Below are 25,336 nucleotides of genomic sequence, written 5' to 3'. Positions count from 1 at the left end.
TCATGGCTCATGGGCTCATGGCGACCATAACGCTAAAGAGAATGAAAGTTATATTTTCAGCTAGTGTTTCTCTTGTCCCTATTACTAAACTTTGCCCTTGTCAGTTTATATCTACTATCTAGTAATGTTCAGATGAAGTGCATATACCCCTATCAAGTTGTTCAGGCTGCACTAGTTTTCAATTTGTCAGCATTTGCATTTGTTTCCTTTCTTGAACTGCTAAAACATAAAAAAAATTGCTACCAGCCTCTCCTAATAGAGTGACCAAATAGTTAAGGTCCATACAAATTGGAACCTGGGACCATTTGCTATTGTGGTCCACACATAAACTTTTGTTACAATATTCATTTAAACTATTCGGTTATTATAATAATTTTGTTTTAGTATTGAAAGTCCCTTAGCCACCGAATCTACGAGAGTAGATGACTAGTGTTTGAGTGCGGAAAGTCTCGAACACTAGCAATCAACAATATTCGGTAAAACGAACACACAAACGATGAACAATATATGAATGAAATAAACGAAGCCTTGTATTAATTCGGTAATAACAATTACAATTAACACACGAGCTTATAAAAACCGAAAATACGAACTAGAGAGATTCCTTTTGCATAAGGTCTAATCTACTATTTATACTAATAAACTCGGCCAAGGTCTAGCTTGACCACCCTAGGTCGGCCTAGACCTACCTAGACCTAGACCGGTCTAGTTAGACTTGGTCAACTCTCTGGTTGACTTAGTCGTGTTTGACCTTATTACATACAAAAACATCGTTTAATAATTACATATAAAAATGACTCAAGATGAACTTTTATAATGAACCCGGAAATGCACCAACAAGTATCCTCTTAGGTTTACAACTTATACGGTAGTTTATTTCTTTAGAGTTTAGATCTATTATTTATTTAAAGATGGTGCTCTATCAAAGCACAACCAAGGCTGTGTCTGTGAGATGTCCGTGGATTATCCATTTGCCTCTAACCGAAGAGATGTCTAGTGTTGAAGAGAAATAACAAAAAAATAATAAAATGAAGAAGCAAAGAGTGGTTACTCTGGTATTACTTTGCACTTTTGCAGATTTTCAAAACCCTGGCAACAAACTACAACAGACAGACTACCAATTGTAACATAAAAATAAAAATCTCTACCCTCCCCATGAAAACACATATAACCTATCTCTGGCATGTAACAAGTCAAATATGAACATCTTACCTGAGTAGAAAATAAGGATTGAAACCATCCCAGACTGCCAAGTTGCCACTCACTGGTTTCTCGTGTAGTCTAATCAGGGAATAAAAAAGGTTATAAATCATAGGGTTACCAAGGAATGGTTTGATGGCATCTTTAAGATCAGCAACTTCAGACGCCAGCAAACTGCTGTTTTCTAATTTTCCATAGAAAATGCACCGAGAAAGAGCGTAAACTCCAAGAAGATTTGAATAGACTGGTAGAAATGCATCTTTATGGTTACCCAGACCACCAATCCAGTCAACAGCTTGCTTACCACCATGGTCCGCAAATGACATTAACCGCTGGAAAAATCTACTTCGCCATTCGTGTAGAAGATCTAAACCCCCATTTTCATCTACCGCTAAAGACTTTGATATTCGAAGATTCTCTAGATGGAAACAACAAATCTGGCAAAGCAGTAACTTTTCTTCATGATGATTATCAATCTCCTTGTCAAAAACCCGCCTAACAAGATCACCTCTTGATACAACATTGTTGGATGCACTTAATATCCAATTTGAAAGATAATCAAAGTAGTTGGTCCAATTACCAAAGATCGAAGATAGATGCTCAAAACTTGATATTATCACTTTGTCCACTTGGCTTGGAATTACTCTATATGTTTCTGTAGAAAAACACTTTTGAACATCAATGGCAAGTTTGCTTCTAAGGATAACATCCTCATCTTCTAGAAGTTTTATGCATGTGGACCACATGTCGAGTGTTCTACAAGCGTACATGTTAGCAAGATCTTTCTGGTCAAAGTTCTTGGTTACATATTGACTGATAAAGTCAACTGTCTGAAGTAAACCAGATGCAACAACTGACTCAGCAGCTGCTTTGCGTATGTTAACAGGCTCTGATGGATCGGCATGCTGCTTGACAAGGTCAACATAGTAACTGATACAATCATACACTTTGCTTGATCTCTGCATATGATCCGACTGACTCATAAACATACTAGCAAACTGTTTTATGCAAACTCCCATACAGCATAAAAGTATTTCCAGGGTCTTCACATGCCGGGTGACTTTGTACAAAGAAACTAATTGATCCCAGAACCGAAATAAAGAATCAGCATCTATGTTACCCACAAACCTGGTTTCTAAGAGACATATATCACTGCCTAATTTCTGCAGATTTTGCATATTCCAAGAGAAAAGTATTTTTAAGATGCAGCAAGTACATCTGTGGTTCTTTTCTAGAGATAGAAGATTCACCATCTCTGAATGTAGATGAAGCTTGATCCACTTGATCAAACCACTCTTAATCCATTGGTCCTCTCTATGATCATCCAACTCTGCATCTTTAAGAACCATAAGAAGCCACTTCAATGTTGCGATACGAACTTCATATGAGACGTCTGACAAAGATCGCATCAGCCTTTTATGAAAATTGGTAAACCCATTACTTGTTTCAGACATAAATAGACCCAAAGTGGTAGGATTGTGTTTCCATGACATCAAGGTAACAGTATCATCTTTATCGACATCTTTTGATGTTTGGAATACACAGCTAAAATATGAAACTGCTGCCTGCTTTCTACATTCTGCTATTGTTGGATCATAATAGGGTAACCCAAATGAAGCTTCTGCATCTAAACATTCTGAAGACAACTCCAAAAGAAGCTGGCAGATAGAAGAAAAACATTTGCTATTATAACATGTTCTGGAAATACTGAGCATGATATCGAGCACCCGCAAGAAGCTAGTGTTAAGTGTTGGGCACGAACACAGCTTCGGACTCCCGATCCAAGATCGCGTGGCAAGAACTTGGATCAAATCATCTAGAATCTGATCTTTCTTGGAGAAATCTGCTAGGTTTCTACAATTGATATCTAGAAGAGAGATCAACTGTAATAGCAAGCCATGAATCATATTTGAAGAAGCTAACTTTGTTCCAGAAGGTAACTCGGTCACAATGTTAAGCAAGATAAGAGGAAGTTTTTCATTAGATATTAGGCCTGTTAAAGCTCTTGATGCTAGTACACGAACTCGAAGGTTACTTTGTGTTGAGCATCTTCTAATGAATGGCATGAATAGGAAAGGGTCCAACACGTCTCCAGTTTCACTTGCAATTGGTGAAGGCTTGAGCCTGCACAAGAGAATTAACATAGGGCACAAACTCGGATGTACAGCCTTGGCCAGGTTTGATCCCAAAGGTTGTGGTGAACTGTCTGTTAGAAACTCTGTGGCGATTCTCAGTTCACTATACAAGAAAGGATGCAATGACGGATACCTTCAAAAAAGAAAGCCTGTTAGCATTTTTCTAAGATTCCAGTAGAGTTTTTTTTTTTTTCAGAACGGCGTTCCAATAGAGTTTTGGCCCAATTGGTTATGAATTGGTCGATTTATTGAGTTATTTTTTTTAACATTAAATGGGTCAAATAATGGTTTTATCAAAAAAAGGCATAGGTCAGATACGCCAAACAGATCAGACAGGTTGAACATTTCCGGGAGTGCACTCGTCATGCATGAAGTTCTTAAATCCCCTTATTTTGTTACAGTAACAAAAATGATTATAAAAGCATATCTAGTGCACTAGATATGTGGTTCAACTTTAAAACATGGAAAAGTTTTGTCCTAAGTCAACTGAAACATAATCCGACTAAAGGCTAACCCATTTTAACTGTTACATCCCGACCTTCCCATTCTGGTACCATAGTTTTCAATAATCCTAGAAAATGTGAGATGCAACTTTAAAATACCTATGAAAAAATTCAAGACCAGTCAATGCCCGTCTGGCAGATTCCCGTTTCTGTACATTAAGAAATCCAATCATCCTACGAATCAAGGCCGTGTATGCAAGACACGCACTGTTTCGGACCTCCCAGTATGATGAAGAAAACGAGCGTATAGCAATTATCATAGCCTCGGCAGAGAAACCAGAAGTATCCGTTGCAAGATTGGTATCGTTGAATGCTGCTCGAAGTACATTAAATGCATGTACAGTGGGGATAACGCCCTCATCTCGAGTTTTTGAATTCAGTTTACTATCATTCATTTCAGTTTCCTGCTTCATAGTAGTTAGCTTTGTTTCAGTTTGATCCATCATAGGTCTGTTGGCTAAATCTATTAACCACCGTAATGCCCTTGGGAGGAGTCTCTTTGGCGTGCCTTCTGGTTCTGATAAGAAAAAAGCAATGAATGCAGCTGGTATACCTGCACTTCTTCTCAGCAAGTCATCCACTGTTTGTTCTTTGGCCACTGTTCTTTCCATAAGCTGTTCCATCCAAGATTCAGTTAACTTGGCAAGTCTGATAAATTAGAGACAGAGTTAGCAGCGAAGTACATACTCTTATAAGTAGCCAAAAATGTCCACAGAGACACTAAATAATCAACAAATCATACCTCGGATTGTCTGAGCAAAGTAACCGATTGCATAAAGCAGTAAACCCTGCCCTCGTCTTATCGATTGCACCATTATGTTTCATTTTCATAAGGACTTCCAGGAAATGATTCCCTATAGTCTCTAGTTGTCTGAAGTCGAGCACTACATCATCAGTCATTCTTAAACCACCTTGAGGGTCGGATATGTCTGATGTGGGCAAAGGAACTTTCCTTATAATAGTTCCAAGAAGAAGACTCACCTGGGATGGCAGATTCAAAAGTTTTGAAATTAAAAGGCTGCTTGGATGTGCGATATGGAAGTGAGTGATAACGTGATATTGTATAATTAAACGTGTCCACTTAATCCGTAAGAATTTATTAAGAAACTAATATTAATTAACTATGCTACAAAAAAAACAAAGCAAATACCTCTTTCATTGCAAGCCAGCAACCAACCATTATAACCTGGTTAACTGGTCCAACATCCTGCACTGACTCTGTATCTGTTGTTTCTTTTTCTAATACAGGAATTGGAATATTAACATCACCACTCACTTCCCATGTGTACGAATCGTCATTCACAAGGTCCTCCATATTGTCGGGTAAATGCCAAGCATCGGCTGATACCACAGATAGTGCCATTGAAGTTATTCGCATGACCAACTCCAGCAATTTCTCAAGTGCATGCTTCATACCAGAAATATTACTCAACACTATATTGGATTCCCAATCCAGCTCTTCAAAGGTATAACGAAGTGTAAGCAGCACACCATGAACAAAGCTATCCTTGCATGCATCAGATAGATCCTTTTCTCCCATTTCAACAGCAGAACGCAGCCAATCAATAAGTGATATTACATATTTTATTACCGGAGAGAAATGTATATCATGTCCATTCCCTAGTATTGACTTTTGTGAATGAAAAGAAACTAAATTACATGACGTTTTCACCACCCACCCAAGATCCAAAACATATTTTCTAAATATGAGCCGCATTGTTAACGCTCCAGCATCACTTTCTCTAACACGCGGACTACAAACTAATTTCTTAGCCCATATGATTACTTCTTGGACCATGCCTGTGGTCATGATTCCAGGTAGAGGGGTCGGGAAATGAAGCAGTATGCGAAAAGAATTCTCTCTAAGACGATCCCAACTGTCAACAATTGAACCTACTAGCAACAAAGTTGCTTCAGGTGATATAAACCCTGGATCATAAGGAGTCATCAAAGCAATTTCGGAAGCAGAATCTTGTACAATTGGCCAAGTATTGTTCATTATCAATATGATTTCCGTCGCCATTATTTTCCTCTCGTACGGAGCTGAAGGATAGCATGAAAAAAACAAAAAGCTACTCAACCATTTCATAAAGAGAAACAGAGCTTCTGCTCTCTTATAACTGTCATCATCTGTTCCTTCGAGTTCCCCATTATTAACTACAGAAGGTCTCCAATTTCCTTGCTTGATTTGTCTCTCTAATGCAGTCCGAACCCGAGAAAAGAACTTTCTGAACAAACTGGTCAATTTCATCTGAAATGATGTTGAAGAACACCTCATGTTCAACGGAATTGCTTCTTTCATCATACTTAGCTCCAAAGAAGATGGCAAACTGGCTGTTTTAGGATTTAAAAACAATGATTCCACCGCATCTGTGCGAAGTGACTCATCAACATGGGTCAAAGCTAAAACAAGCCAATTTACAAGAACCTTAACCTTTATCCCCTTCACGCAAAGAAGAGCATAATCACCACTCTCAAACCTATCAACATCTCCTTCAATCAAAGCAAGAGAACGAGAAACTTTGAGCAGTGAAACAAGAACTGCCACCTTCTGTTCGACTCTAAGGTTCATGTTTGTGCCATAAACATCTGGAAACGATACGAAAGTGTTTTCTCCAACAGGACCAATGGATATAAAAGCAAGCATCGGAAATATACTGTCTACATCCACCCCAAGTATCACTGGAAACGCATATGTATTTAAGTTTGACCTAAGCTTTGACTTACCTAAAGCAAGGCCATGTAGGAACGGAGGCAAGCAAGCATTTCTATAATTTGTATACCCATTTTCCACTCCGTCACTACTCCAAAACTCATCAAGTAAACATTCAAGAAAACACTTCAAAAAAGTTGTGGCGGCACAGCATACATCATCATCGATATATGCCCATGCTATCTCAAACATCAAATCAGGACTCATCTCTAAAATTGTTTTCGCTCCAAGTCTTTTCGTAAGTGAAGCCAAAGGGACATACCTACCCTTGCAACGTGCACCCATACGTAAAAGATTGGACGCAATCTTCCTCAAAAACAGCTGAATCCTCTCCTTACCATCTGTCGAAGAGGTACTAGAATGTATATCTAAAAAGATATCAAAAATCAAATGAACTTGTTTGACCGTTTGACTTAACGGGTCCTCTAGGTTATTCCATATAATTCTCAATATCCGCCCACTAATATCATCCGAAATAGGATCATAATTCTCTGATCCATCATTCCCTCTAGTTTGCATCAATGTCTTAATCTGTTGCAGACAGATCTGCATCACAGTCAACGCATGAAAATTGAAATGACTATCAACCGGATTCTCACAATACCCGCATAATTCAGGCAAAATCCCATCGTAAAGTATCGTTTTTGTCAACACTACACTCTCGTCACACCCACATACATCAAAAGGAGTATCGAGTATCGTTCTAGGTACAGAAGTAAGAATCCCTCTAATCAAACAAAGCCTACTCAGTAAAGGAAACTCATTAATCTCCATAAACAAATCCCCTTGATAGGGAACCTTCATAACCAATTCTTTAAACCTAGTACTCGATATATAACTTAAATCACGGCAAAACATACCTTCCATAACCACGAACCCAAGCTCTTGAGGAACCAAACATGCCTGCAAAGCCGCGCAGAAAGCAACACCTGCAGCCACAAAACAATCTCTCGAAAACGCTTCTGATTTCAAAACACTCAAAACCGTTTTCAAAATCATTTCCATTACATCAAAGTTATCGAATTTCAAAGGACAACGTTGCAACAAGTAATACAAACAGGATAAAGCATCTTGACATTGCTCCATAACAATCGGAGACGGTCTAGACCCGTCATTCGTCTCGTAAACGACACTATTTAAACCCGAAACAACGTCTAATCCCATCAAAACCGCACATTCTTCAACTACTTCAACTAAATACCCTAATTTCGGTGTTCCCATCATCGATAACCCGACTCTCGAAACACAAAACCTCTTACTCTTTGTACTCTCGACATTCTCGGAATTCGAATACTCTTCGCAGAGTGATCGAAAACAGTCACGAATGAGGTCGTGAAGGTCACGCGCTTTCGATAAAACCGATACCAGAGTTCGGTGTATGGGGACGGAGTTTTCGAAGAAGAGGATTTGGAGGTAGAATCTGGAAGCGCGTAAAACGACGGACGGGTCGTCGGTGTGGTTTTGAAGAAGGTGAGTGAAAGCGGAAGCGAATTTTTTGGCGAGAGTGAGTTGAGAGTAAGTTGAGTTAAGGGAAATGAGCTCGGAAAGTAGCGCGTAAAAAGCACGCGCCGATGGGTCGTCGTGGTGGTGGTTGATGGTGGTGGTTAGGGTTTGTTTGAAGTGATCGGGGAAGATGATTGCGCTGTAGGTGTAACGGTGGCGGTGTTGTAATGCACGCCATTTTGCTGACATGATGATAGAATTGTAAAAGAATGGATACAGAGGGATATTGGTGTATCTATATCTGTTCCTATTCTGGTGATAGGGCCGGCGTGATGATGGTTGGGACTACGGCGGCGGGGTTTTAAGACTTTGACACAGGGAGGACCAACAAACAGAGTTAGAGGCCCCGATAGGGTTTTAATTTGACTTGGAAAATTAAAGTTTTTTATTAACGTTTGGCGTCCACTATTAAATATACTTAAAAGGTGTTTTTTTTTTTTTAACATTCAAAAAAAAAAGCATGTTATTAAGAAACTAGCGAGAAACGTACAGGGAGGAGACACGGATATATTACATAAATGAAAATTAAGAGATAATGCTAAAACAACACCAATTTGTCCAGTCAATTCGGAGCTTATTTGTTATGTTTGAAAGCCACATGAAGCTGAGTAATTTGAGTTTCTTCACTGCAAAACGTATCGAGGGGTTTTTGTTGGAGAAGATATTTTCATTGCGTGTTTTCCATATAATCCAGCAGTATGTTAGAATTACAAGATTGAGGAGGCTACTCTTGGTGGATCCAAGTCTGAGGTTCTTGTGTATTTCAAAGAGATCATTGACACTTGAGGGATTGATCAGTAGGAGTTTGCACCAAGAGATAATATGGCGCCAGAGTTCTTTCGCAAAGCTGCAGTGGAGAAAGAGATGTGCAGCAGATTCATCGATTTGGTTACAAAGATGGCAGGTAGTGTTGATGACTGTGATGTTTCTTTTAAGAAGCAGATCAGTTGTTGGAAGTCTATTCAATTCTAATCTCCATCCAAAAAGGTTGGCCTTGAAAGGTGCCAGGCGGTTCCATGGAAAAGCCCATCGTTTTGGACCAATTTCACTTTTTTGCAGAAAGTTTTTCATTGATTTCGTGGTAAAACAGCCTGATTTATCTGGTATCCAGGTCCATTTATCATTGTAGGAAGAGAGAACAGTCCTTCATATCCGGCATAGCAGGTTTTCTAGTTGTTGAAGTTCGTTTGGAGTCGATGGTGGTCTTGTCCAGCACCATTCCCAGGAGGAGAATTTGCCTTGAGGTGCATATCGATCACTGATGGTGGAGTCCTTAAACTTCTCAAGTCGAAACAAGTCGGGGTAATCTTTGTAGAAGGGAGTGCTACCATTCCAGACGTCAATCCAAAATCTTATTAAAGTACCATTTCCCAATTGTCCTGCAAACAAACTCTCCAAAGCAACATCAAAAGTACCGAGGTGGGAGTTAAGGTTGGCAATGACCTTCCAAACACCCACCAGATCAGACCGAAAAGGAACAGGTGAACAGTTTCGTTTTAAGCAGTGAATCGATGTGATTACGCGACCCCATAGACTATAAGGTTCATTACGGAGTCGCCACCACCATTTAGAAAGGAGTGAAAGGTTCTTTATATGTAAATTATCCAACCCAAGCCCACCCGACTCAATCGAGTCTGTGATCAGGTCCCATGATACCCATGGAATTTTTTTATTTCCACCCGAACCCCCCCCAAAAGAATGATTTACGGATAGAATCAAGTTTGGAGATGACACTTACCGGGGCCTTAAACAATGAGAAAAAGTAAGTTGGAAGGCTGTCAAGTATTGATCGGATCAAGGTTACCCTACCACCAAGTGAGAGTGAAGAGGCTTTCCATTGAGATAGGCGATTTTCAAAGGTTTGTATGACGGGCAGCCAATTCTTGATGAGGTTCATATTGCTCCCCACTGGTAGGTTGAGATATGTTACAGGGAAGCTGCCAATTTGGCAGTTAAGGATGTTGGCAGAGGCGGTCACTTTGTCAAGGGGTAAACTTATTCCAGTGAAGCATGATTTTTGGAGGTTAATTTTGAGCCCTCAAGCTAGGTAAAACTAAAACTAGATGTTAATGCCTGTCAGGGGGTAAACTTAAAGGTGTTAATGTGTTATACTCCATGAAGCATATTTAATGGTGTATAACTAAAACTAGATGATGTGTCTCGAATTCGATTTTTATATCTGAGAATTAAGAGAGCCCCATATCAATTAAGCAAGATTGTAAACTTTTTTCTTAAAACGGTAGCCCATTTAACAATGTATCAGGTAACCTTGAATTCAAATCTCATACCGGAGAATTATGAACGTCTCTCACAATCAGGGTAGAACTAGGCGAGTTAATTTTATATATACCCCTTCTAAAGTATACCATAAATAAAAATGGGCTATTTCTTTTATATCGGACTCCAAATAAACACCATGTAAATATCAATTTTGATACAACTTATCTATATTATCTAATAAAATAAATCACATTTTTTTCCTTAAACTTTCAGCCTTTGAAAAACAAAAAATACTCATTTATTTATTCACTAATTTAAACATCTTTACCTAATATAACTATATTATCCTTAATGAAATAATTTACAATATAAATCCCTCAACACTTAAAATAACTAAAGTACCAGCTTTAACATCAACTAATTTTACATTTACCACCATCGTTGCCCCCACCGCCGCCCCTACCACGTTCACTACCACCTCCGCCATCACTACCCCACCACCGCCGCATTGTGCGGACATAAGTCTAGTGTTTCCTAAAAGTTATAGTACACATCTCCATCGCTAAAATATATGTACAAGGATACCCTAATAATAACATAAAGTTTAATTTGTCAAAACATATTTAAAAGTGTTGTAAATTTCATATAACATCCTCCTGAAAATATGCATGAATATCGGAGTACAACAATATCATACATCTTTAAACAAATTAACTATAGCCCCGGGGGCTACGTTTAATATTTATTTTTATTTTATAAGATTATATAAATAAATACTCTACTACCTGCAATAGAAACACATGCATTTTTAGGCTTTTTTTTTTTTATCAGCACTCCCATCAAGATTATTGATGTTATGTAGGGATCCTAAAGTGCAAATTAGGAATAAAAGATTAGTTGGAAATTTAGATTTTGATAAATTAAAAAAATAAATACAAGTGGCATTTCCTTAGAAGAAGGATGATGGTTAGGCATAAACTAACATGGTACTTGCAGCGGATACTATTGACAATACGTTCGATGACGTGATTACCGAATACAGTATAAGTCAGCAATCAATTAAGCGAGATACTACGATAATAATGTATCTTCAATAGCAGCCAACATCAACAAAAAATACATGTATTTACAGTATAAGTGGGCAATCAATTGAAGTGGGAATGAGAGAACTTCTTTACTGCCACATCATCATCACATTATTCAGGACTCCCCTCAAGACACTCCCTGTCTATAAGGACAACTTCTTGGAACTTCTTCCCCATATCATCAATTAATTTATTATTTATCTCACACACACAAATACACACACACATATATATACCTCACACATATAAAAAGCATAAAAAAAAAGTTGCTCGACCCCACCATTCATACCGTCCTTGAACTTCTTGGTGGAGACTAAATAATGGGACACAGCCATAAGGAAGACAACCCTCAATAGCTGTCCGCGTCTTTCGCTTCCAAGGACACTCGCCCAAGACTATTATAAGCACTGGCCTTAGTTTCATGATTCGTGGCCTGAGTCGAAGTTACGTCTAGAATATGTTCAACTAATTTTTCTTTAAAAATAACTACATGTTGAAATGGTCTTATGTTTACCTTGAACTATATATGACATAATCTAAACCAACACAATATACCATATACACGGTCTAATAATCCCACATAAACTCGCATCCAAAAAATCGATGCTTTAGAGAATCATGTTGTTGAGTGCATAACAATTAACGAATAGATAGTCCTTAACTTTGGATTCCATTGATTTACAATTGGTTGTTCATAACAAGCTACAAAATGAATGAGTGTCTAAGCATACATTGGGTAAACCAAGAGACTTTTGCAGAATCGTGTCTCATCACTTGCTGAACGTCACCAACATAAAATTCAACTTAATTCCTTACCATCCTTGCAAAATGGAAAAAAAAACAACAGAATGTCAGGTAGAGGCATGATATGTCGTATTTTATACTCATTTCCCACGTTAAATGTAATTGATTTAGCATGTTTTATGAGTCGTTTTAGTATACATTTGTTGCGTTTATGGTATTTGTTAGTGTTTCAGGTTAATAACAGGTACTTGAGCGCAAATCTGGAGAAAACGACATTATTGAGGTGAAATAAGTGCTAACTAATGATTTCCGGAACATTTGGATGAAGTTTGCAGAAAGTCAACAAAAGTCAAAGCCAGAAGAAGTGGAGTTGCGCCGCAACTTACCATTGTGCCGCAATAGAATTCCAGAGAGTTAAGTTGCGCCGCAACTTATCCCATTGCACCGCAACCTAACCAGTTCTCATCCAGGCCGAGTCAACAGAAGTCAAAGTCAAAGCAAAAGTCAAAGGCAGGTTGCGCCGCAACTCTAAGTTACGCCGCAACTTGGGTCGGTTCTGCACAAAAATTTTGGAAACTTATAAATAGCATGCTTAATTATTCCAAAACCTACCTCACTTTTCCAGTCGTTTTCAAGACTCTTTGGAGAGCTTTTTCAACCAATTAATCATCTTTGAAGATCAAGAACACGATTAGATTATTTTCGTTATTTCCTTTCAATTCTTTGTATTCGATAAAGATGAATTCTCTTAATTTGATTTGTTATTCGTATTTTAATATGAGTGGCTAATCGCCTTTTCATCCATCTTGATGGAGTAAGACAATATGTAAGGATTGCACTCTTTTTAATAATTCAAGGTTGATTATATTTAACGTTACATCGTGATCTTAGTATATTTATTCCTTATCATTTATCTTGAATTGGTTGGTGATTTATATGTGTCTTTAATGGTAATTATTGTTCGCATATATTTTATTTCAATTGTTTGGGTACAAATGTGTTGGATCTATGACGGGTATGGTAGATAACCATTCAATGATAATAGGAGTAAATGTGTTAACGGTTGGGTACAATCGGTAGATGTAATTGTTATCTTAATAACCAAAACCATTGTTGAGTTAGCTAAGTTATAAAAGATCTCTCGGGGTACCGGTCTTTGTAATGGAACTAGTTTATACAAGAGAGTCAAAAGAAGTTATTAACTTGACAGGTATAGGGTTGGTTCTTAATTTGAGTCTCGGTTATTTTATCAACTAAACTATATTTGAACTTCATTTTATGTGCAATCTGAACATGTCTTCGAGCGAAATCAAGATAGATGCCTTTTAATTATTGTTTAATCAAAACTTTCTCTCTTGCGATTAATCCTACGGGATTATTAACAAATTTTACTAACTATTTGCAACGTGGAAATTCGGCCATAAAAACCCCATTTCTTAATTTAACTATTTTAACAATTGCTTACAAAAGTCCTTGTGAATGATCTCGGATTTACCGGTTTACTATACAGCATGCGATCAGGTTCACTGCCTGTGAGTGTGTTGTAGTCAGTTTTCCGTAATTCGTGTTTTATAAATTTTATTACTCGATTTCACATATCAAGGCGACAGAGCAAACCTTTTTCGCATTTCAAATTCATAACATGTTTTGGATAAGCCAACGCTAAAACCGCATCTCAACATTACATGCTTATGAGCTAGCTAACATAAGCTATTTGAAGAAAGCTAATTCATACATCTCTCAAAATGTATTGTTAAGACAGTAATATGAAAAACTTCCAAGAAGCACCTCCATAAAATTTCAGCCTTGATTAAATGGTGAATTATTGAAATACAAAAGCTACTTGCATTTTTATAAGAGTAAAAATCTTAGGGACGCGTTTAGTTGGAGAAAATGTTTTTAAGTTTTCTATTTCTAGTTTTCTAGAAAATGAAAAAGTTTTTCATTTCTAAAAAATCCTTGAAAATTTTGAAAACGCGTTCAAAATAAAAGATGGAGTTTTCATTTTTCCATTTTAGAAAACTAGAAAACATGTTCAAATTCACTTGTCTTCTAATTTTAGGTTTATAAAAGGTTTGAAAAATAGAAAAGTGAAAACAAAAATTGAAAAAAACAGTTTTCTAATTTTAGTGCAAAAGTTGGAAAAGGGAATTTTCATTTTCTAGGAAAACTTTTCTAAAATATTATAATTTGAACGCGTTTCCTGTTTTTCATGTTTTCTTAGAAAATGAAAATGGAAAATAAGGGAGTTTTCTTGAACTAAACGCACCCTAGATATCTTTATGTGTTACCAAAAGACATTTTCCTAAAAGCTTTTGGATTCAATTTTGATTAGATGTATTATGTTTAGGTCTTAAAGCAGATTAACACATGTCAATCTGATATTGCAGAAAAATGATTTTAGTTATACTCCATGATGACACTTTCTTGTCAAATTAGTCATATCTTGATAATGCCTAATTACCACCATTTTAGCTTGTTTTGTTAAGATTCTCGATCCCTTTTTTATCTAAACTCAATGTCATGTCACAACACGTACACTCGAACAGCCTTAACATCGTCTTCACATATTCTAACAAGATTAATTAATTAAGTACAAATATGTACCTCAGTCTCGTTTTCTATTTTTTGTCACTCTCAATTTTTTGGGTAAAAGGGCAACTGTGTTACCCTGATAAATATAGTTTTTTATCACTCTCTTAAAAATATAACAATTTGAAATATGCTTTTGGAGCTAGTTAGTTTTGTAACCGTTTTTTTTCTCAGATGATATACATATATCAATTGCTTATACGTAACATGTATTTGCCTACATATATACATGCTTTTTATAGTTTTATACACACGTATAGGGTGATCCTGTCAATGTTTTTAGAGCGTTGAAGAGCCTAGAATCGGTACTCAGTACTCACTTCACAAAGGAAGATGATATTCAGATGGCAATCAAACTATATAAGCTTTTTTTTTTTTAATAATATACTTTTCGTAATCCTATTCAATATATCAAGTCTATTAGAATTTACTTTAGGAGAAGAAAGTAAAAGTGTTTATAGGTTAAGAGTCCCAACCCGACCTAATCTGTTTTGACCCCAATCCATTTTGACCGGTTCACCAGTCTCGCGACTTCTAAAACACAGTCTCGCACACATATCAAAACGATTGATCTAAGAACAAGCTAACCCCGAGTACATTAGAAATGATGTAAAAAGAAGGTAATCCCAAGTAGATTAGAAACGACTATGTAGACATGAAACTCAGGTTGTCTTTCAAAAAAAGTGGCTTGACACCACTATCCAAATACAGTATAATCTCTATAAATCAATACTGTTGGGACCTGGATATTTTATTAATTTAACGAGTTATTAATTTATCGAGTGTAAATTTACAATACTTCTCTTAAGTTGGGACTTGAGAATTTTATAAATTTATCGAGTATTAATTTATAGAGGTTATACTGTATAAGGTGTTTTTGAAATGACAACAGAGGTTTAGGCATGACCCTGTCGACCTTTCTATTAATTAGACGTCTAACATAAGTTAATTAACCTATAAAATTGGTTGTGTTATCAAGAACCCTTTTTCGGCTTCAGATGTCACTAGATTGTCTTCCAAATATCTTTCAACAAAATGGAGTACTCTCAGTCTCTCACACACCTGTCTGCCTCTACAAATTTTTCTTGTGCGACCAAGAGCTCTGCACATCTCTGTTTCTGATCCATTAAGGCCGCTCCTTTAACCAAAATGGTGTTTTTCTTCATTTCCACAAGCAAACTTGTTTTCTGTATGGCTTCCAAGTGAGCCCGAAGCCACGACACATCAACCTTTGCTTGCTCTGCCTGTGACACATAACGCTCTACTTCTTCTGCTTTTTCTATAACATCATTGGTTTGAACTAGCCTAACAATTTCACAAATACCGTCAAGGAAAGAAGATCTCATAGAAGCTAGTGTGTATACGGATTCAGCAGCAATGTCACCATATTTCTTGAAAATGGCTTCAACAATCGGTACATTACTCTCCTTCACTTTGTAGCCGTGGACACAAACTATGCCATGAGATGAAGCCTTTAGAGGGGATGCTTGTCCCATCTGTACAAGAAGATACTGAAATAAAATGTGACAAAATGAATGGGTCAGGTAACGGGTCAAATGGGTTGCATTCACGCGTTAGTTTTAGAAGTAAGCAAACTTTTTAAATTAGTGAGTCGTTGCATCAAAGAGAATTAAACAAATTACATTGGTGATGTTATGGGTTACAACTTGAAAGGATTAAACGCTGATTGTTCAATTTCAAACAGATTATCGATTTAAAGGTAAAAATCATATTCAATATTTTAGTTATACAAGAATCAGGAAAACTACAAAGGTCAACACAACCTGATCGAGTTGACCTTTTAACCTGTAAGTTCTTGAGCGCTATCTTAATTCTAGCCAGTTCGAATATGATGTTTCACCGGATAGTATCCCATACAACTAACAAAAAGAAAAGTACAAATTCAACCAGTTTTGTCTATTTGGATCAAAGTTCCCTTTCTAACATATAACATAGGAGTGTATAACATAATCTAATTTAAAAAGAGCTGAGTGAAACCGATTCAAGTTTATTAAGGGAGGTAGAAAGATATATATAGTATCTGATATTGGAGACACATTTTCAACCAAATCCAACCGTTCCCCCTTGTGGTCAGAGAGTCCTTCATCACCATCATCATAGAATAAGTGAATAACTGAAGATACAGTAAACTTTTCAAGTGTTGTATATGTTTGTTATCAGGGCACTAGAACTTTATGGTGGCGAATTTCAACGTATTCCTGGGGTAAAAACAGTTCAAATTTGGTCATACTTTGGCTCTAACAGGTCTATTAGAACGGATATATCTTCAAAAATTTCAACACTTCTGAACTTAAAAGTCACCAAAAACCTACAAAGCTCCCATTTATATCCATTCTATTTGATGACTTCAATTATTATTGTGTGATAATATAGTTTTTCAAGCATACTTAAACCTTCAGAGAACTTATTGGCAGGCATCGAGTATTAATCATGGCTATATTTAGGTCCATATTTTAGGCCTATGTAACAATAAATAAATGTTCAATTCACCTGCAGCTCGACCGAGTCAGTCTGAGGCGGAGACAAACAAGGCCCAGCAGGAAGCACTGATGATGTTGCCTGTGCAGTAGGTGAAGGAGACTGCTGAGAAGAGTCAAAACGGGGTAGAGCATTTCCAGCGGCTTCTGCTAGAGTATGTAGACCGGAACACGAATCTGGAAATATGCCTAAAAAATGATTGGCACACTTAGTAAACCCATATACTATATATTGGGAGATATAAAAAGCCAACAGTAGATATTATTATACTCACCGGAAGCTTATCCGAGTCAGTCTGCTTGGCAGGAGGAGCTACTGGTGGCAGTAGTGGTGACTTCTGATATGAGTCAAAATGGAATGGATTTTCCACGTCATAAACGTTTTCTGGAGCTACTTTGTCGTCTACATCTTCAAAAACTTGTGTATCTGTTTTGTTAGAAACACGTGCTGATTAATAAAAAAGAAATATGATACACAATCAATAAACTACTCTGTAAATGTATATAGTTTCGATTGCAAAATAACTTACTACATGATTTTAATGTGTCGTGTTTTCTCCTCAAGCTTGTTATTCTGTCTTCATCATTGTCTGACTCGTCTGATTCAATGACAATCAATTTATGGGTTGCTGTAGTGGTGGCCGGAGGAGCTACTGGTGGCAGTGGTGGTGACTTCTGATATGAGTCAAAATGGAATGGTACATTTTCTACGCCATAAACGTTTTCTGGAGCTTCTTTGTTTTCTACATCTTCGAAAACTTGTGCATCAGTTTTGTTAGAAACACATGCTGATTAATAACCAAAATAAATAAAATGATACACAATCAGTGAACTACTCTGTAAATGTTTATAGTTTCGATTGCAAGATAACTTGCTACCTGATTCGTCTGATTCGATGACAATCAATTTCTGGGTTGCCGGCTCCTCAATGCATCCAGTATTGAACTCCTCCCCTTCTAATATCATCAACATATCTGACGTCCACATCTTGATTATAGGGACCAATGTCTCCTTTCCCATATTTTTTCGACTGATTGAATGTGCATAGAAAACCTTAAAAAATAAATATTGTTAAGTTTATCAGAGTATAGTACGTATTACCAAACTGATATACACACAACCAATCAATTCAGCATGAATAAACCGTAATAAACTTACGACCAAAAAGGCCAGTGGGCCGTTGTATTGGCCTTTCGGATTCCATTTCTTTCTTGTTCTCACCAAGCACTCAAGAATGTATTGGCACCAATCTATATTTCGCACATCCTCCAAGTTTCTAATACACCCCAGAATTTTTTGGTTCACCACCCCACCACTTTCCGCCATGACTGTAGCAAACAGAACAAGAAAGTTCAATTTAAATAGCCTGCCGCCTTTCTCCTGCTTTACCATCTCACGAACTACATCCGTGACACGTATCCTTTTCTTTGTGGCCGGAAATTGATTCCTAAATTCTTGCATTGCATGATTCATCTTGCACACAAAATTGAATCTATTGATTCTCGTACCACCCGTGGGAACACCTAGCTAGTACATCATGTATTGTTTTATCCGTGACTTTTAATGATGCATCCCTAACCAGTAACCTGCATGCCTTATGATCAAAGTTCTTCACATCCCAATATCCCATCACTGTTGGAACTTTATCTATTTTAAAGTCAAGCATTGACCCGAATCCCATTTCCCGTATGGCACCCTTTTGATCATCACTTAGCCTACACATCAAATAAGAAAATGACATCGGGGTGACCTTGGTTTTATCCGGCAGGGAATTTTTGACGGTATTGATATGTTTTCTTCGTATTGTCGTTTTAGACTTCTTGTTGTCTTGGCATTGAATCCATTTTGAGCATACTTATCTGAAACCAAAATGTCCTTTCCTCACTCTCTCAAAAAAGTTGGGTCACTCACTACATAATCATCATCATTTGGTTCATCATGATCATATTCTTCCCTTTTTAGCCTTTTATGGCTATTCCATTTCAGTTGCATCTTTTCATCTAAAACATGTTGAACTATGCATTAGTACTTTTTAGTTATTACAACTAGCTAAAGAACACTAACAAAACTTACAATTCATTACAGAACACATTTACATTAACTACTAACAACGTAACGTATGATACACACTATATGTAAAACATCACTACTTATTAAAAAATAATTCATACAAAATGAAACACGTAAAATTAATGTTCTAGTCGACATAATCACACTCAAAAACATATACCTATGTATCAACAAGCATCAAGAACTAGTTAACGTACCACAATGTACACATGACACAAATATAAATGTTAAAAGGTAGGGTAAAAGTGCGTTTTTAGTTAAAAAAAAAGGTGGGATCATAAAACTGAATGATTGGAAGTAAAAGGTGATTCAATGTTATGTTGACGTTTCGGTGTAAAACTGTTTTGGGTTGAAGATCATGGTGTAACTACAACTTAAGTTCACAGCAATATTTATATATATATATATATATATATATATAGTGAAGGGATCAAGTGAGTGTTGGAACCACGTTAAATGTGACCGTCACTGATCGTTTATCATTCGTGATATGATAATTGACGATTACTGAAATCTCTATGTCTAGTAACTATACGATGGACGTATTTACTCTTAAAGACATATTATAGGGTTTCCCATTAGATGATTGAAATTACGGGGACTTATATTGCACATATTAAACACCAGAGGCTAAAGTTGTAAATGTTCTCTCTATAAATAGAGAACCATGTACAACACTTTTAACCCTAATCTTCCTCCATCTTTATGTGTGTTTTTTCTCCATACTCATACCCATCTAATAACAATCATCTTGTTTTGGGAACCCGACATCAATGACAAATATTCTTGCTCTTACGAGGTCTTCTGGATCGTCAGGTACACATTATTATTATCATGTTTTCATTATGTTTACAATACGAATCATATTCATTCCAACATGTGGTATCATGAGCCAATGGTTTGATACGCGATCTATTGATTCGTATTTGTATACTGTTTATTCCATTAAATACCGAAAATATGGTCTTTCAAATAAATGAATCTGATTTGCCACCGTCGAAGAATCATGAAGGCTAAGAAACAATTGTTTTCATTTTACTTGGTCGACCATTAAAGTGAAACAAATTGGTTTGTATTTTAATTTGTCAGCCGCCAGGAGATATATATATATATAAAACCAAAATCAATTGTAAGGAATCAAATTCATTGATTTTGTTGTTTTTTTTTTTGCCGATCGAGAAAACAATAAAAAATAAAAGGAAGCAAATAATTCTTTGGTTTGACTTTGATGAGTTCGACCAAGATACTAGGTCGAGTTAAATAGACTTCTCTTATTTATTATTTTGATTTAATCTTTTAAGTTGTTTTTTAATTTAGACTTTATTGAATTCGATGAAATAAGTTAGATTTTTGATTTAGACTTTATTGAATTCAATGAAATAAGTTAGTTATTTGATTTAGGCTTTATTGAATTCGACGTTATTTTAAGTCGATTTTGATTTAGTCTTTATTGAATTCGACCTTATTTCAAGTCGTTTTTTGATTTAGTCTTTATTGAATTCGACCTTATTTCAAGTCGGGTTTTGATTTAGTCTTTATTGAATTCAACCTTATTGCATTATTGTATAAGACCTTATTTTAAGATTTTAATTTAGACTTTATTGAATTTGATGAAATAAGTTGTTTTTTTTTTATTTAGTCTTTATTGAATTCGACGTTATTTTAAGTCGATTTTGATTTAGTCTTTATTGAATTCGACCTTATTTCAAGTCGTTTTTTGATTTAGTCTTTATTGAATTCGACCTTATCTTTATTATTATTGAATTCGACCTTATTTCATTTATTGAATTCGACCTTATTTTAAGATTTTAATTTAGTCTTTATTGAATTCGACATTATTTCAAGTTGAATTTGATTTAGTCTTTATTAAATTCGACATTACTTCATTACATGTAATGTCATTATGTAAAACATGTTGAACTAAATTACTTGACCACTTATGTGAATATTATATATATAAATGTCAAATAAACCATGACATTTTCCCTTTATTATATGTCGATTTCAACCTAAAGGTTGAGTTCGACCTAAATATTTTAGAGGTCAACCTATCTATCGAGTTCAACCTAATTTTTCTTAGTTGAGTTCGACCTAAACTATTGTCGAATTCGACCTAACATCTTATCGAGTTCAACCTTAATATTTCAAAGTCAAGTTAGACCTAATCTTGTCTAGTTTGACTTTAACGTATCAAAATCGATCATTACTTGTTGAGTTCTCCTTAATTGTCGAATACAATATCACCTAAAAGTTTTATGGCAAAATTTTGTCACTCAATTTTCAAAAATAATTTCTTTCTATGACATTTTTGCCATAACACATAAAGAGAAATTAAAATAAATATTTCAATAATTCAATAATGAAATTTGATTTAGTCGCCCCTTGGACCCCGCTTTCAAGGGTTTGATTTAGACCCCGTAACTTAGGGGCTTCGCACTAATGTATATGGTCTCATCATTTGTGCCCAAAGGTCAAATGTGATTCTCATGTTGCGCTCTTTTTTCCTTTTACATAATGAACACTAAGTATATTAATTCTGCTCAAAGGTGATTTAATATGTTTTGTGTGTCAAAAGGATAATTTGCATGCATAATATACACGATTCTTAATTTTGTGCCCAAAGGTCAAAAGATAAGCGTTGTGTTGCATGACCCTAATGCTCATTTATACTTAGATATTAGTTATTTCTGCCCAGAGGTGATGTAACATCTAATTAGAGCCTTACTTTAGCTTATTGTTTTGGTGTTTACAATAAGCTTACATATCACTAGCTTCATTTCTATAATAATGGTCATAGTCTCATTATTCTAAGGAACATTACTAGTAAGCCTACTTATTTTAGCCATTACTTTAGTTCCATTACTATTAAGAGACATTACTTAGTCTGCCTTAGATAGCTAATCATGTCACTATAAGAACATTATTATTAGGCCTACTTATTTTAGGCATTATTATAACAATCTTCTATTACTTGTATCCTAAATTTTTTATCCTCCTTATTTCCACTGTAGTACCTAACTTAGGCATTGAGCCACTTATTGATGCAAACTTTGCTTCATGAAAAGATTAATTACTTCTAACTTTGGAGATGCTGGACCTTGACTATGTCATTCGCCATAATGAACCCACTGTTGTTACTGCTAACTTTTCCGCAGCTCAGAAAGTGAATTTTAAGAAAGTGGGATAGGGCGAATCACTTGTCACTAATGATGGTCAAGAACTTCATCAATCATAGTATCTGAGGGAATGTATAAAGCGTATGCTAGCTTAAGAACAAGGGAAATAGCAGTATTTGTGAACACATAATGACTGACATGACTCATAAGTTTAAGAGTCCTAAAATGGAAGTCTCTGACAGTTTTCTTATGCATTTTATGATGACCTCATTGCTTGCTCATTCCGACACCTTCAAAATTAGATATAATGCAATGAAGGATAAATGGTCTATGAGTGAACTAAATAGCAATGTGTGTGCAAGAAAATTTTCGTCTTAAGTTGGGCCAACCTGAAGTTGTTCACCTTACTACCACTGCTTTTTCCATTAAGAGGAAGGATAATAATAGTAATAATAAGACTTTAAGTACAGTTCAAAAGGGCTAATCATCGTGCTATTGCCTCTAGCTTTAAGTCCTTGACGAGCAATCCTAACTGCAAATTCTGATTGTGCCTAGATTGCCCTAAAATCGAGGAGTAGCTAGCTTATAAAGGTAACCTATTTCATGTAATATTTGATTCATTTATGTTTGATGTATCCATTAATACATGTGTGAGTGATTCTAGTTTTATGGTTCATGTGATTAACTCAACATAAGGATTCCATACAATTCAGAAACTATCAAATGACCAAAGAAAACTTAGAGTCGGAAGGGTTGATCTATTATATGTCGAAACCACGGAGACTTATGATTTACATATAAATACTTAAAAGTATATTAGACTAGTGGATACCTTATGTGTACCGAGAATTTCTCGGAACCTTGTATCTATTTCTCTAGTCTAAGACCTTGAAAGTTATGTAATAATTCATGGTTACGACGAGATTACCATTACTCATAATAATGAATTCCTTGGTCGTAGTTTCTTGAATGGATTGTTGTATAAGTTAGAACTAGATCATAATTTCTCACAGTCTTTGTTGTCTCCTAATATTGATGACATAACTAAAACAAAGACAAAATCACCTAAATAATTAGAGAATTCCTCCATAATGTGGCATAAACATTTTGACCACATCTCACGAGTTTGCTTGATACGACACATAAGGATGGAATATTACATTATCTTGACTTTAGTGATTTTGAAACATGTATTCAATGGCTTAAGGGATTAAGAAAGGAGCCACTAGAAGTTCCAACTTTTTGGAAATAATTCACTCTGATGTTAGTGTCCCCTATCCCGCATCCATCTCAAGACATGCATCATTTATTACGGTCATTAACGGTTATTCACGTTATGTGCACCTATATTTGATCTGATCCCTTAGAGACTTTTATTGATCTTAAATCTTTGGTTTTAAACCAAATTAATCATAAAATAAAAGTTGTGAGATCAGATAGAGGAGGTGACTATTATGGTTGACATACTGATATTGGTTAAGCTGCCGGTTCTTTCCATAATTTTTTGAAAGGAACAAAACATAAGTAACCAATACACCATATTTGGTTCTCCTCAAAATTTTATGTTGCTAGAAGGAGAAATAGAACCTTAATGGACATGGTGAAAAGTATGTTTGTCAACACTAACTTACCTACTTTCTTTTGGACTGAGGCCTTACACATAGCCATTCATATACTCAATAAGAGTTCCATTAGAATCTGTCCTTAAGACTCTTGGACAGGTAAGAAACTGAGTCTAAAATATATGAACGTATGAGGCTGTTCTGCCAAAGCATAACTCTATAACCCTAACTTAAAGAAACTGGATCCTACATCCTTTACTTGTTTCTTTATCGGTTATTAGTTTTGCTGTCTTTCCTACACTACTAGCATTATTGATACACAACATGTCACATTTCATGAGAACTAAGAGATCAGTGGGAGCACGACAAATCATAACTTGGATTTGCATTAAGTACAAGAAGCGGGGGGAACCACTCGTCGGTTATTATTAGTCCTCCGATAACTCCTCTTGTACCCAACACTGTTCCTAAAATCACTGATCCACTTTCTCCAAATCAGAATACTACTAATGATAAAGCATCTTGTTAATAATGCTAAAGCATCTTACTATTAATGCTAAAGAATCTTCCTTACTAAATCAACTCAGGAGATCATCTAGGTCATGCAGGTCCATAACTTTGATGATTTCATAACTTATTTAACTGAAGTTGAGAACATTGGAAAGCTTACTGATCCTACCTCTTATTAAGAAGCCATTACTAGCGATCATGCCACTTAGTGGAATGAAGTCATTATCTAAGAACTTAATTCCATAAAGCATGATGACGTTTGGGACTTGGTTGAATTTATTGAAGAATCTAAACTTGTCGGTTGTAAATGGATCTTCAAAACCAAATTAGACCCGAATGGAAACGTCAAACGCTATAAGGCCAAACTGATTGTGAAAGGCTTTACTCAAATATAAATAATCGATTATCAAGATACCTTATCTCCTGTCTCATAAAGATTCCTTAAGGATCATCATGGCATTCGTAGCTCATTATGATTTAGAGTTACATTAGATGGATGTCAAAATCACTTTCCTGAATGAAAACTTGCAATAAGACGTATACGTGTGAGCCTGAAATTACATAAGGTGAAGAGCACATGGTCTGCAAGTTGAATAAGTCCAAATACGGGTTGAAACAAGCATCACTAAAGTGGATTAATGCACCCATATCTAAATCAGTGGGAGTAAATTTACAATCCTTGTTTTGCATGTGAATGAATTTATGCTTGCAAGTAACAACTTGGATATGTTGCATGAGTCAAAGCGTTTACTTTTCGCAGAATGTCGACATATAAAAGATCTCGGTGATGCTCTTATGTCAAAGGTATCGAAATACACCGAGACAGACGTAATGGTGTTCTGTTTCTTTCTCAAAAGACTTATGTTGAACACGTATTAGAACGCC

The 25,336-nt window shown here is 36.0% G+C and overlaps 1 protein-coding gene across 1 annotated transcript; it reads right to left on the bottom strand.

Annotated features, from left to right (window-relative positions):
• Positions 1-512: 512 nt before the first annotated feature.
• On the bottom strand, positions 513-8,415 carry LOC122578219 (thyroid adenoma-associated protein homolog). The gene is made up of 4 exons (XM_043750129.1): positions 4,989-8,415; positions 4,581-4,819; positions 3,938-4,486; positions 513-3,468 (listed from the first exon to the last, which is right to left on the bottom strand). The coding sequence occupies exons 1-4, from the start codon at positions 8,241-8,243 to the stop codon at positions 1,209-1,211; spliced, it is 6,303 nt and encodes a 2,100-aa protein (XP_043606064.1). The 5' UTR covers positions 8,244-8,415; the 3' UTR covers positions 513-1,208.
• Positions 8,416-25,336: the final 16,921 nt, after the last annotated feature.

The sequence above is a fragment of the Erigeron canadensis genome, chromosome 8, assembly GCF_010389155.1.
Source record: "Erigeron canadensis isolate Cc75 chromosome 8, C_canadensis_v1, whole genome shotgun sequence".
Lineage (NCBI taxonomy): Eukaryota > Viridiplantae > Streptophyta > Magnoliopsida > Asterales > Asteraceae > Erigeron > Erigeron canadensis.
The sequence above is the reverse complement of the archived record's forward strand: the minus strand, read 5'-3'. Positions and strand labels throughout refer to the sequence as shown.

Bases quoted from the DNA above. Each gene is read 5' to 3' on its own strand.
- LOC122578219 (XM_043750129.1), bottom strand. From the start codon at position 8,243: ATGTCAGCAAAATGGCGTGCATTACAACACCGCCACCGTTACACCTAC. The intron at 4,487-4,580 runs GTATGATTTGTT...CTAATTTATCAG, and splicing joins CTTTGCTCAGACAATCCGAG to ACTTGCCAAGTTAACTGAAT. The intron at 3,469-3,937 runs GTATTTTAAAGT...TCTTTTTTGAAG, and splicing joins GGTCTTGAATTTTTTCATAG to GTATCCGTCATTGCATCCTT.